The sequence below is a fragment of the Helianthus annuus genome, chromosome 2 (genome assembly GCF_002127325.2).
Source record: "Helianthus annuus cultivar XRQ/B chromosome 2, HanXRQr2.0-SUNRISE, whole genome shotgun sequence".
Lineage (NCBI taxonomy): Eukaryota > Viridiplantae > Streptophyta > Magnoliopsida > Asterales > Asteraceae > Helianthus > Helianthus annuus.
The window spans coordinates 143181687-143195814 of NC_035434.2; the positions used below are offsets into that span (position 1 = coordinate 143181687).

The following is a 14128-nucleotide window of genomic DNA, read 5'->3' on the forward strand; positions in this document are numbered from 1 at the left end:
TTTGGAATATATAGGATCAGGTTCATATAAGAATCACTCTTGAGTTGAGAGAACTCGTGAGAACCCTACTTCCCGTGTGAGTTTTTCAACCAAATTTTGCACAAAAGTAGAGTAACATGTAACAAAGCCCCCTGTGGGAAAAAATCCGAAAAAAAATTACGAGCCAGTTTTTTTCGACATGTAAGTTTGTTTTACGGTGGTGTAAATAACTGTAGCGGCAGAAGTGAGCGGATTTTGCCCTACCGTAAAAAAGCCTTGATTTTGTTTACTGGAAATGTAATTTTTCAAAAATAATTTTAGTGAAAAAAAATTTGGAAGTCGAGTTCCTATGAGTTCTCTCAACTCGAAAAAATCTTTTTGTTTATAAGCAAAGCTAAACTGTGAAAACTAAATAGTTCAGCCAAACCAACCAACTAGGCTAGTCCGGTTTGTACTTTCTAAAAACCATAGTTATAGGTTCTGCCCAAAGTTTTCATCAAAACGATCCAACCAAACCGTAAACACTCCTACTATCAGCTTCAAACCCATATTGTGGGTTTAGAGTTCACATTTTCTCTCCATGCCATTTTTCCTTCCATGAATTCATTTGGGTTTATATAGATACACCACCCAACCCGAAACTCAAATACCCGAAATGTAATTTGGTTGAAATATTGCTTACATGAACTTTCAGTCCTAGCCCAAATCTAAGACCATCTATAGTGGTCCACACCCAGGAGTGTGCATCAATCCGAGTCAGCAGCTCAATGGCAGCACTTTAGGGCGTGTACACCGCACCAGCGGATATATAGGGCAAGCGCGATTCTAACCACGCATGAAGGGGCGATCTTATTGCTTTTGGCTGACATGGCGTGGTTCCCACGCCCTGGGTTAGGACCGCTACACATGTCCTAATCATCAACCGTTAGATCAAGGGCATTTGAAAATATAAAAATTAACGGTACAGATTTTCCCAACCCAAAACAAAAAAACGAAACCCTAGTTTCAACCACGTACAGCCGCACACATCTAATCCAACTTTTATAAACATTTCAAACGTGCGGCTATAATATAATATAATAATATAACATATTCTACTACAACGTCCAAAAACATAGGAACTCAACTCAACCAACATCCATGACCAACCTTCACTCTTCTTCATCATCACCATCTCCCTTTTGTTGGTGGAAATCAATCCCAGAGTTCTCATCCCATGATGTATCCCTCAAACCACCATCATCATCATCATCATCAACACCATCATCATCCATAATGAAGGTGTTTAGAGAAATGGAGAGGTTGTGTTTGATAAGTGAACATGGAGTTGATGACCTTAAACACAAACTTATGATATACAAATCTGGTGATTTTTGGGTCCCAGTTGGTGGGATTAAGAAAGAAGATATGGATATTCCACAAGTAATAACTGTTTTGTTGGTTGGTTTGTCTGGTTCTGGCAAAAGCTCACTTATCAATCTTATGTATAGTGTTGTTGGCAGATCTGGATTCATTCCATTTACTCAAACTTCAAGTATGTTCACATTGTTCACATTTACATATTTTTTAGGGTTTTTTGGTTACCGGCTTACTCATACACGCTCTAATATTTGTTTGAAATGTTGATAGCAGATGAAGCGTCGAATTATTCGACGATGATTCTAGAAGAGCATAATGTGTTAAGGTCTACGCGAAATGGGTTTTGCGTGTACGATTCTAGGGGTTTAGATTGTAACCGGATGGACGAATGTTTGAAGGAGGTGACAAGGTGGATGACGGATGGTGTCCGCCACAATGAGTCGTGTCGCTTTGGTGAGGAGGATGTTGATGTGAGTGTACACGCGTGTTATGATGGGTATGTGAGGCGAAGGGTGAACTATGTGATGGTGGTGGCGGATTTGATGGACGTCTACAAGGCGTTTTTCTGTGGTGGTGATTTTAAGCCGGTTGTAGCTCTCAAATCGCTCTTTCATTGTCCTTCCATAAAGACATCAAGTAAGTAATGTTAATTGTTATTATACTCATCTCGCCCTGTTAGGGCGAGATAAACAAAAATGGACTGTGGGAACACACAACGCCTCCTCCGGCGGTGTCGCTGTGTGGTGTCCCCAATCTATGTCCTCTCTCGTAAGGTCACTATATGCTGCTGCGTTTTTGGTATATGCAATGTACGTTTTTACCACATAAAGACATAACATATGTACAAAATATATATTATCGTTTCAGATATCCAAAAGAAATAATATATTTTACATTTTTTACCTCACAAATACATTATATTTGTAGAGTAAATATAATAATTTTAAATATCCATATAAAAAATTATTGTACCCGACACACGTAAAAGAGTTAAATAAATGTATTATAAATTTAAATAGATCCATTTAACTATTTACCCTTTTCATTTCGTTAGTAAATATATAAATAGTGTGAGGTTGGATGGGAAAAAGCTCGCTCGAAACTCGCTCGGAAAAAGCTCGAAGAAAGCTCGGCTCGAAGTTGGCTCGGTTGTTAACGAGCCAGCTCGGCTCGGCTCGGTTTGTAAACGAGCCGGGCTCGAGCTTGGTCTGGCTCGGCTCGTGAGCTCGTGAGTTGGCTCGATAAGGTTTACATACTTCATTTTTTTGTCCCACATCGCTTAGAAAACCAAAACTAAGGGAGTATTTCCTCTATAAAAGAAGGTAAAAACAATATACAAAGTAAATTAACTATATATACTTGCATATTTAGCATATGGTTAAATTAAATGGCAATTATGGCCCTTAGTCTATGAAAAAAATCATTTTTAAATAGTAAATTTTGCGGTTTTTTGTTAGTTCGAGCTAGATCGAGCCGAGCCGAGCTAGCTCGAATTCTAATCGAGTCGAGCTCGAGCCTCAAATCTCAGCTCGATTTAGAATTCGAGCTTGAGCCGAGCCAGCTCGAATCGAGTTCGAGCCGAGCTCGAGCTGGGTCTAGCTCGACTCGCCTCGGCTCGTTTACAGCCCTAGATGGGAATGCTAAAAAAAGTAAGGAATCCACAATGCATTTAACATGTTAGATGTATTATAAAAATTCAATTTAAAATACTAAAAATATTTTTTTTCAAAATTTTATTCGGAGATTTTGCATATTAAAGATGTTTAGAAACTATTACAATAAGAAAATATTTTTGTAATTTTTTAACCTTTTTAACTGTTTTTAAGCGTTTTTTAGTTTTAGAATTTTTATTATTAAAAAGGCTCCTATATGTATTTATATACAAAAGCTTCAAAAAAAATTAAAAAAAATAATTTTTAATATGTTAAATTGAATTTTTATAATATATTAAACATGTTAAATTTATTGTTTCCCGATTTTTCACTTTTTTAGTGTTTCTCATTGAACCCAACCCTATATAAATATTTATTTATTTTATAAGGGTCATGATATAATAGGAAGTTTGTTTGGGTAGAAAGGCTAGAAAGTAATCTTGACCATCTATTTATTAATCAAAGGATGAAGTTGCCTTTCTCGTTAATAGAAAAAATGGAGAAGTTAACCCAGTAGACTAAATGGCAACGATGAAACATTTTTAGACCCATTTCTTTTCCACCAATCACATTTCCCTTTTTTTATTTCCTTTTTCTTTTTTTTTATATTGTTTAAAAGGGCCTTTAAACTATTACAAGGATTTTAAAGGAAGATGCTTTAAAGCCCTCCATATGAGGTGACGCCTAAGTGAAACTGATGTAGCATGATAAAGCCCCTAGACAATTTATACCACTCACCAGCCTAATCCCAAAGGCAACGTTAACCACTTACGTTTATAAATTAGGATCCATGATGCCAATGAAAATACTCGCGAATATGACAAATAAAGAGTACCTAGGTATCCTACAGGTTTGGACCACGTATGGATATGATTATAATTAAAACATCCTTAACCGGCTCATTGTCTAAGAGCATTAACAATGGAACCTCCATTTTTATGTGAGCGTAACCTTTATGTTTTTGTGAGAGTCGTAAATTGTTGTGAATGGAGGGGAGAGAAATAAAGAAGAAAAAGTTACTGTTCATCAGTAAATTTAGAGGAGATATTGTTCATCTCTATAATTTTTTAATATTTTTTGAAAGTGATTGCGAGTGAGGTAGAGATAAAAGATAATGATAAAAGTATAAAAAATATTATTTAATTAAAAATGAAAGAAAATGTAGTGTTTTTTAGCGTAATTATAAAAATGGAGTAACTTTAAGATAGGGGAGTAAGTTTAAGATAGGTTTTAGTGCGTGTGGAAGCTATGTTGGCTGGTTGTTATTGGTGAAAGACTTTTACATTTACTTATGATATATAAGCAATAAAGTAACTTTATCTTATATTTGATAATGTTAAAAGGGAAAAACATCAACACAAGTAGAGAGTAGGTCTTATTTGCATGTGTTTTGGTAATATATCACATATGTACTAGTAAACTTTGTTCCATTTAGCTACAAATATACTGGTTTCTAATTACCGGTTTTATTTTTATGCAACATTTCAGATGTCGACCCAATTTTGATCCTAACGCATGGCGATATGTTACAACCCACGGAAAGGTTGAATTGTCGAATAAAAATTTGTAGTTATTTGGGGATACCAGTAACAACAGGTGCATATGATATAGTATGTCTAACAGAGCAAGGTATATTAGCCGATGAATCTGATTCGATCACATCTTTTGCACTGACCGAAGCCATTTATCGGAGTTTATTACAGTCAGATCAAACTCATCTTCCAAAAAAGACATACAAAGATTGGACTGTTGATGTTTTGTCACGAAGCATGTGTTCACTTGCTTGTTTCTTTGATATGCTTTCACGTATCTTTCAAAAGTGGGGTTACAAGTATAAAACGACCTAGCTGATAATAAAAGCATCACCTATTAGTAACCGTTTAAACTAGGTTAAAATTTAGTTATTGTACTTATCTATTAGGGTTTGTATAATTAGTCATTCTAATTTCTGGATTTGTGTATTTGTACCAAACTTTGTAATAGTACATGTACCGTTAGCTAATTAACACAAATAAATAAATTCATAGGTGTTACGATCGCGACATCAAATCACAATTGTTCTTATCGTAACATTTAAAATGACAATTGTTCTTATCGTAACATTTAAATCTTGTGCATGTTGATCGATTCAAATTAATAGTTTATTGTTTGGATGTGAATGAAATTTCATTTAAATAAAGAAGGAAAATAATATATCTAAAATTTATCCTTAGTAACAAAATTTCATACAGATTTTAGTGTTACCGTCAATTTTATGTAATTGGAATTAATACTAGTGCAATATGAATTTAACTATGATTTGATACAAGTGAATAGGTGAGGGTGTAGACTTATATGTAAGACTCGTTTAATTCTATTTATTATTAGACGGATAAAGAATACTATTGTTATAATCTTGATAACTAAATGCAGTTCCTCACGCAATCAAATAGCTCAAGATCACTTCGTTAATCAACGACGATAAAACGAAACAAAGGGTTTAAGAACAAAGTTCTTATCATTAAAAATCAATCAAAAACTGATCAAATAATAAACCCCCTTATATAGGTGAGGAAACTAAATAATTCAGAATCATAATATTAGGAAACTAAATAAAAAAGATTACGAAATTAAAATTCAAATCTTTCTATACTTTCTATAAAAGGAGAAATCCAAGTGACATAAGAAAAGCTGATGTGTCAGCGTGAGAGCATGTCCAACAAGGTTTTTCTTATCTCATTATTACATCATAAAGCCAAATATATAAAAGACTTTAAAATTCAAAGTTGGCCTACATGAAACCACTGCCTTGTGTATTTTCAAATTTTAAAGGTCTGGCCCACATTCTAAAGGGCAACCACTGTCCATCTACGAGAAAGTAGCAGTTGGTTCCTTTGGCAAATGTATAGTTAGCAGCAGCAGATGTTGTTATCTTCCGTAATACTTTTAGATCAGCAGATGTTTAACGCTAATTACCGGGAAATTCAAATTTAAATATGCATGGGAATAAGTAATTAGCAATTAATGCATGTCACTCAGATTCAAACTCCTGTCAATCATCCTTCTTATATAAGGTGATGTGTGTAAAATGCAACATATAAATCACATCAATTAAGGCATAAAACTAACCCTTTTTAAGTACTAATGTTGGAAAAAGAGTGTTTTTGTCTTCCTTTTGTATTTTCAGGATGAAATGAGCTCAAAATCACAAAAGAAGCAAAAAGACAACTAATTCTACCATAAATACAAGAAAAGGAACAAAAGTAGACTGCCCGGACCCTCAACGGCACCTCCCAAGGCAAAGAAGAGAAAACAGAGTCTGAACACGCCCCGTGTCCAGCGAACACGGGGGCGTGCCCAGGAAGCAGCAGAAAAGACAAACCAGTAGAAGCTTCCATTGCCCACAACGGGGCCGTGTCCAGCGGGCACGGGGGCGTGGTGAAAGTACAGCAGGCGCATTAATTGTAATTGCGAATTACAATTAATGAAGAGAGAGAATGTCAGACGGGCACGGGGGCGTGTCCAGCGGACACGGGGCCGTGCCCAGCCTTCTGTTCAGCCTATAAATAGAGGAGCTTGGTTTCATTCTCTTTCATCCCTTGGCACACCACCTCTCTCACACTTCATCCACCACCCACCACCACCATAATACCATCATCCACCACCATCATCCATTGTCCATCGTAGAGTGTGTGAGTCGTCTCGGGATCCAAGATTGATCGTAAGAGTTCTTGACAATCAAGGCCATGTTTGCCTAAGTCTCTTACATCACTTGGTGAAGACAAGTGTTTAGTATAATACTTTTTATTTTTAATCTTTTGCACTTTTTATTTGGTTTTGTATTAATGACTTTAATAACTAGTTACTTATGTTGAAGGTGATCTTTCCTTATCGTTTGTCCGTGGTGTCTTGGCGTTATTTTACTGTCTATATAAAATAAAAGATTTTCACCATTCATATCTCCACGGTCTATATGGAGGTATGTTGGCTACCTGGTCGGGGGTTAAGGGAACGGTTTGGTAAGGGTCTTGCCCTTGTTCAACGTTTAGAGGTCCTGCTTGGGACCTGGGTCAAATTTAGTAGGATCTCCTTCAATGCCCATAGGTATTGGATGGCGGGGATCCAAACTCTTTGACCCCCTCATAAGTTAACTACTATTAATACTATAACCCGGCTATTTAGGACTGTATCCCTGCTGACTCAGACTACTTAGCCGAGGGTAACGTCACCGCCAAAAGCGGGGCCTACCACAATTTGCATTAATAACTTAATTCATTATCTTTCAATAATCCGACCCTTTAGGATTGTATCTTTGCTGACTCAAACTACTGGGTTGAGGGTAACGTCGCCTTCAAAAGAGGGGCCTACTACAATAACTAAGATAATCTCGTAAACAAGTGCAAAAGTGCGAAAATAATAAAAGGTTATACTAATACACGTGTCGGATCCAAGTGATTCATCTTGTCTATCTGTTTTTATTTTATTTTATTTTTCAGCATTTAGTTAGTTTTTATTTTTCTTAGTTTAAAACATTTTTCTCACTTTTTGATTTGGTTAGACGTTGAGGATAAACCGGTATTAAAAGCTCTTGTGTCCTTGGACGACCTCGGTATCTTACCAACACTATACTACGTCCACGATGGGTGCACTTGCCCATATGTGTGTTTAGTGTTAGTAAATATCGTGTTTTATAAATTTAAAACTTGGCTAAAAGTGTAAAAAGGGGCTTAAATATATATCAAAATTATATACACACCGACACACATCAAGTTTTTGGCTCCGTTGCCGGGGACACAAGGATTTTAAGAAAGTTAGGAATCAACGGCCTAATCATATTTTTATTTTTCTTTAAATTTTTAGGATTATTTCTTAGAATTTCAGCTTCTGCAGAGCTCAACACGGGGCCGTGCCTGCTGAACACGCCCCGTGCTCAATCATTGGAACTGGCAATCCTGTTTTAAGTCAGACAGTAGGCTGAACACGGGGCCGTGTCCACTCAACACGCCCCCGTGCCCAAGATTCAGTTACTGAAAACAGAACCGTTAGATCCCGGCGGTTGGTAATTTCTGACACAAACATGAGTGATAGTAATTCTTTTTACTTTCGGCACTCTTATGGTGTGTGGTGTCGATTATGTGGAGGCGAACATGAGGAATTAAAATGTTATTTTCTCAATTATAGGCCCCACTATATAGACCCACCGATTCCTTGTAACCTTAAGAGGGGCGAAAGTAAAAATAAGCACTATCTCTCCCTCGAATGCGCCCAGCCAGATATTCTAGGAGAAATGCTCCTTGACGAGTTATTTCAACTAGAAGAACTAATTCTCAATTGGTCAAAAGAACTTAGGAAGGATTTTATAGATCCATCCCAAGATGATGACCATGAGGAAATGTTGGAACCGCATTCCGACAACCTCGTTGCTCCCGAAAATACCTTCATACCTAGAAAAGACGTGGACGATAGTCGTCCCTGTGTCGATTGTGCCGTGAAGGACTCCCCATCGACTTCGTTCGGTGCATACATAGACCTGAGCGATTCGGCATACACATTCTTTAACGAGAGCCCGGGAAAGGGTTGGACTTGTCCACCTAGAATGAAAATAGGAATTACCCTCACCGATAACCTCTTGCGTTCTCGCCTTAGTATAGGACAATTAAGGTATCTTAGGCGCTTTGGGGTTGTTCCAACAAATCAAGAACCACCCGATATAAATAAACTCCTTAGTAGCAACAAAACTCCATGAAACAGCCTGCCGACACGGGGCCGTGCCCGGTCAACACGCCCCCGTGTTCACTCAGAAGATTCTCTGCTGATTCTGTCAGAATACGGACAAAATGTGTCAGGATTTTCTCTGCACACGGGGCTGTGTCCAGCGAACACGGGGCCGTGTCCAGTGTGCTGTCGTTTTCTTTAAATGCAGCCTGAATCCTGCTCATTTTTGACCACTTCACCAAGCAGAGATTCCTGGGATCTTCACATATACCATCCTAGGTAAGTGCTAAAAGAAGGTTCCTAAGGACCATCTTGTCTTTTCCACTTTTGTTCATTTCCCCTTCTTCCAAAAATTTTTCAAACATCCCCTCCATGGAAGCTTGGAAACCCATGATTCCAATCTTCTATGTAAGGTTTGTAGAATTTTTGGCTGCAGATTCTTGTCTAAAGTTAGTTCTATAACTTTGTTTTAAATTATCTGAGCTTAGAACACGGTAAAAGTGCATCGAAATAATTTAAAAACCTAGAATCGTTAGACAAAAATCCTGCAGACAGCTGAACACGGAGCCGTGCTCACTGAGCACGGGGCCGTGTTCGAGGTACTGTTCTGCAAAAGTTTAGTTATCTTCGGCTTCTTTCGCAGAAAATGGCCAGCAGAAACAGCGGAACATCTTCGAGAAATAACCGAAATGGAAGGAGGTCGTCCACGGCGGAGGATTCCCTAGTAAACTACGTTTACGCTTTGAGGGAAGCCATAGACGAGATGACGGGAGTGGAAGAAGCATTGGTGGACCGTATTAATCATCTGACGGTGGGTTTGGAGGGCTGCCTGCGAGAAGTAAACCTCCTGCACCAAAGGTTAAACCTTCTCGCTTCCCCGCCTTTGGTTCCGGTGATAACCCAAAGGGCGTGGAATGTAGTACCCGAGGTCATCATTCCAGCCGAATGGCACGCCATGCACCAAGTACCTCAACCAAGGGTGGTGCAAGGAGTCCCGGTGAGCGTTCCTCCTCGAGACACCGAAGAGAATGAAGCTACCTTCTACCTCCCAAGGGAGATAGAAGAATGGCTTTGAATGACAACCGAGGAGCCATCGGCTAGAGAGTGTTACTACATCGGGAAGCTATTCCCGAAATTTTCCTAAATAAGTAGAACCCTTATGATAACCTCATGTATCCCTTAGTTATTTAGCTAACATTATGTAATGTCTCTCTATGTTCGCAATGCTATGATGGTTTTTAAGATTGATGGTTGTTTTAACAAATAAAACACACTCATGGTGGTAATGGATGAAAAAGGGAACGAGAAAAATGGAACCATGCACGAAGAACAGAGCAACCCGACAAAAATCTCCATCACAGAAGGCTCAACACGGGCCGTGCCCAACCAACACGACCCCGTGCTGAGCCACCTGCAGGAAAACACCCAGTTCAGGTAACTGGACACGGGCCGTGTTCAGCGGACACGCCCCCGTGTCCAGGCTTCTGTTTCAATTCTCTAATTTTTGTTACTGGCACTTGACCACGGGGCCGTGCCCGGTCACCACGGGGCCGTGTCCAGGATGCCAGTAACAAAAATCTTTGCTTTTTAAACCACTTTTACACATTCTAATCAACCAAAAAACCTTATTTTTGGACCCATTGAGGACAATGTGTAATTTAAGTGTGGGGGGATGCTAAAACCTTGAATTTTGCAAATCCTAAACACAAGCCTTACACAAAACTCTATTGGAACCGCTAAACACCCCAAATTTTTTCAAAAACTTTTTCATTTTTTTTTTCATTTACTTGTCTTAGTTTAAGTTGGGAATAACAAGTTCTAAAAAGGTTATATTTTTACAAGTTTACAACCGATAGCGTCGTGATAACAAAGAACCAACATAAGAAAATTATGAAACGGCATAACAAGTCTAGTTAAAAATTCGATTATATATACTTGATCACATTAAAAACCCATTCCCACAAAAGTGAGTTTTGAGCCTTTATTGAGCACAAAAATATACATATTTAGATTAAATGCTCATTTTTCGTTTCTTGTGTGAATAGCCGCCTGGTTCTTACAAATCTAGAACTTGCCACGACAATACATTCCCGGTCCTTACCAACTTAAACCCAAGTAAGTAAATGATGGAGGCATTAGGACTAACCATTTTTCTTTCAACACCATTATTTTTCATTTTTTTTATCACCTACCCAAAATCCCCCTAGATAGCCCCTTTGAGCCTAAACCTTTCATTTCATTACCCCAAAACCCTTTTCACCAAACAAAAACCTTTTTTATTTTTCACCCTTTATTTTAGTAACAAGCTCGGTTTTTCATAAAACTCGCCTTTTTATGTGATGGAAAAAAAAATTTTTTTTTGATAAAGTCAAAAACAAACAAAAGCTATATAAAAGCTTGTTTGGAGAAATACTTCAAAATAAAAAGTCACTAAAAACGAGGTATTTCACAAAAACCGACGCTTTTTACGATTTTTCACCCTTTTTACTAACCACTAACCCAACCACCCACCTTTAACCCAAGCCTAACCCTTCACCCAAAAGTCCTCTTGATATTTACAAAGGTAAAAAGTTAAAAAGGAGGAGGATTGATTGCTTGGCAAGCCTATGGAAGGCGTAAGTTCCATGCCGCTCTCGAGTGATTCACTAAAAATATACACCTTCGGCCGAGTGTTGAGTGATCCCCCGTGAGGTATGTGAACTTGTATATAAATGGAATTTTAATAAGGCATGCTATGCCCAAATAAGTAATTTATCTTATGAAACGTTCAAAATAAATCATAACGAATAGGATTGTAAATAAATAAAAATAAAACTTACAAAGACCTTGGATTCCCGACACTCTAGGACAAGCTAAAGAACTTCTCTTATACCTATTCCATTTGGGAGTGTAAGCCACATTTAAAGAGTTTTGCTTGAGGACAAGCAAAAGTTCAAGTGTGGGGGTATTTGATGTGTGTAAAATGCAACATATAAATCACATCAATTAAGGCATAAAACTAACCCTTTTTAAGTACTAATGTTGGAAAAAGAGTGTTTTTGTCTTCCTTTTGAATTTTCAGGATGAAATGAGCTCAAAATCACAAAAGAAGCAAAAAAGACAACTAATTCTACCATAAATACAAGAAAAGGAACAAAAGTAGACTGCTCGGACCCTCAACGGCACCTCCCAAGGCAAAGAAGAGAAAACAGAGTCTGAACACGCCCCGTGTCCAGCGAACACGGGGGCGTGCCCAGGAAGCAGCAGAAAAGACAAACCAGTAGAAGCTTCCATTGCCCACCACGGGGCCGTGTCCAGCGGGCACGGGGGCGTGGTGAAAGTACAGCAGGCGCATTAATTGTAATTGCGAATTACAATTAATGAAGAGAGAGAATGTCAGACGGGCACGGGGGCGTGTCCAGCGGACACGGGGCCGTGCCCAGCCTTCTGTTCAGCCTATAAATAGAGGAGCTTGGTTTCATTCTCTTTCATCCCTTGGCACACTACCTCTCTCACACTTCATCCACCACCCACCACCACCATAATACCATCATCCACCACCATCATCCATTGTCCATCGTAGAGTGTGTGAGTCGTCTCGGGATCCAAGATTGATCGTAAGAGTTCTTGACAATCAAGGCCATGTTTGCCTAAGTCTCTTACATCACTTGGTGAAGACAAGTGTTTAGTATAATACTTTTTATTTTTAATCTTTTGCACTTTTTATTTGGTTTTGTATTAATGACTTTAATAACTAGTTACTTATGTTGAAGGTGATCTTTCCTTATCGTTTGTCCGTGGTGTCTTGGTGTTATTTTACTGTCTATATAAAATAAAAGATTTTCACCATTCATATCTCCACGGTCTATATGGAGGTATGTTGGCTACCTGGTCGGGGGTTAAGGGAACGGTTTGGTAAGGGTCTTGCCCTTGTTCAGCGTTTAGAGGTCCTGCTTGGGACCTGGGTCAAATTTAGTAGGATCTCCTTCAATGCCCATAGGTATTGGATGGCGGGGATCCAAACTCTTTGACCCCCTCATAAGTTAACTACTATTAATACTATAACCCGGCTATTTAGGACTGTATCCCTGCTGACTCAGACTACTTAGCCGAGGGTAACGTCACCGCCAAAAGCGGGGCCTACCACAATTTGCATTAATAACTTAATTCATTAGCTTTCAATAATCCGACCCTTTAGGATTGTATCCTTGCTGACTCAAACTACTGGGTTGAGGGTAACGTCGCCTTCAAAAGAGGGGCCTACTACAATAACTAAGATAATCTCTTAAACAAGTGCAAAAGTGCGAAAATAATCAAAGGTTATACTAATACACGTGTCGGATCCAAGTGATTCATCTTGTCTATCTGTTTTTATTTTATTTTATTTTTCAGCATTTAGTTAGTTTTTATTTTTCTTAGTTTAAAACATTTTTCTCACTTTTTGATTTGGTTAGACGTTGAGGATAAACCGGTATTAAAAGCTCTTGTGTCCTTGGACGACCTCGGTATCTTACCAACACTATACTACGTCCACGATGGGTGCACTTGCCCATATGTGTGTTTAGTGTTAGTAAATATCGTGTTTTATAAATTTAAAACTTGGCTAAAAGTGTAAAAAGGGGCTTAAATATATATCAAAATTATATACACACCGACACACATCATAAGGCTTTTCTTCTCATTTCCCTCTTCATGTTTCATCAAGCTTTCATCTTCTCTGATTTTGAAATTTGAAATTTAATCACAACTCGATTTCCGAATTAGAAGCATGTCAATATCAGTTGACAGTAATAATCTTAGTTTTGTTAACGATTTGAATCCTGCTAAGGATATGTGGAACATGAAGGCGAGAATTATAAAAAAATGGAATCAGGGTTACAAAATGGAGATCATCTTCATTGATGAGAAGGTAATTTATATCTCTGTTTTTCCGTTTTATTTTAGAAAATGTAGTGTTGTATGCTAAGAACATAATTTCTTTAAATGTTCCTCATGGTGCTAAGATTCAAGGAGGTATTAAGAGTCATCTGATACCTGTTTTTGATGGACAACTACAAGAAGATGCTGTTGTGATTCTTTCGAAGTTTGGTGTTGGTGAGAATAAAGATTTATATAAAGTAGTAGTGCAGCCTTATAAAATCAACTTTTATAGATGCACAACTGTTACTCGTGTGAGAGATTGGCAAGGTGTTGAGTATGGTTTCAATTTCAGAGCTTATGAAGATATTCTTCAAGGAGAGGCGTTAAACGCTTTGAGTGTTGGTAATGTATATTTTTGTAATCATGTCTTGCTTGTATAATATTAGAGAGTTTTACTTATATTCTTGTATAATGTGATCATGTAGATGTTGCTGGATCTGTGATTTCTTGTGGAGATCTTGAAATCTTTGATCGACCTCCAAAGGAGACTAAGAAGATGAATTTCGATATTAAAGATTTGGAGTAAGTTGTTGTTTATATGTTCA

At 38.0% G+C, this 14128-nt stretch overlaps 1 protein-coding gene across 2 annotated transcripts; it reads left to right on the plus strand.

The window, feature by feature from the left end:
* The first annotated feature begins 1101 nt into the window (after positions 1-1101).
* On the plus strand, positions 1102-5000 carry LOC110922451. Of its 2 annotated transcripts, none has more exons than XM_022166754.2 (3): positions 1102-1513; positions 1609-1974; positions 4479-5000. In XM_022166754.2, exons 1-3 carry the CDS (start codon positions 1120-1122, stop codon positions 4835-4837), a joined length of 1119 nt encoding a protein of 372 aa, XP_022022446.1. In that variant the 5' UTR covers positions 1102-1119; the 3' UTR covers positions 4838-5000. The 2 variants fall into 2 exon arrangements, with proteins under 2 accessions (XP_022022446.1, XP_022022452.1); XM_022166760.2 differs by having other exon boundaries at positions 1612-1974; positions 4479-4995.
* Positions 5001-14128: the final 9128 nt, after the last annotated feature.

Coding starts and splice junctions, on each gene's coding strand:
- LOC110922451 (XM_022166754.2), top strand. CDS start 1,120: ATGACCAACCTTCACTCTTCTTCATCATCACCATCTCCCTTTTGTTGG. Junction 1,514..1,608: donor TCCATTTACTCAAACTTCAA/GTATGTTCACAT, acceptor AAATGTTGATAG/CAGATGAAGCGTCGAATTAT. Junction 1,975..4,478: donor TCCTTCCATAAAGACATCAA/GTAAGTAATGTT, acceptor GCAACATTTCAG/ATGTCGACCCAATTTTGATC.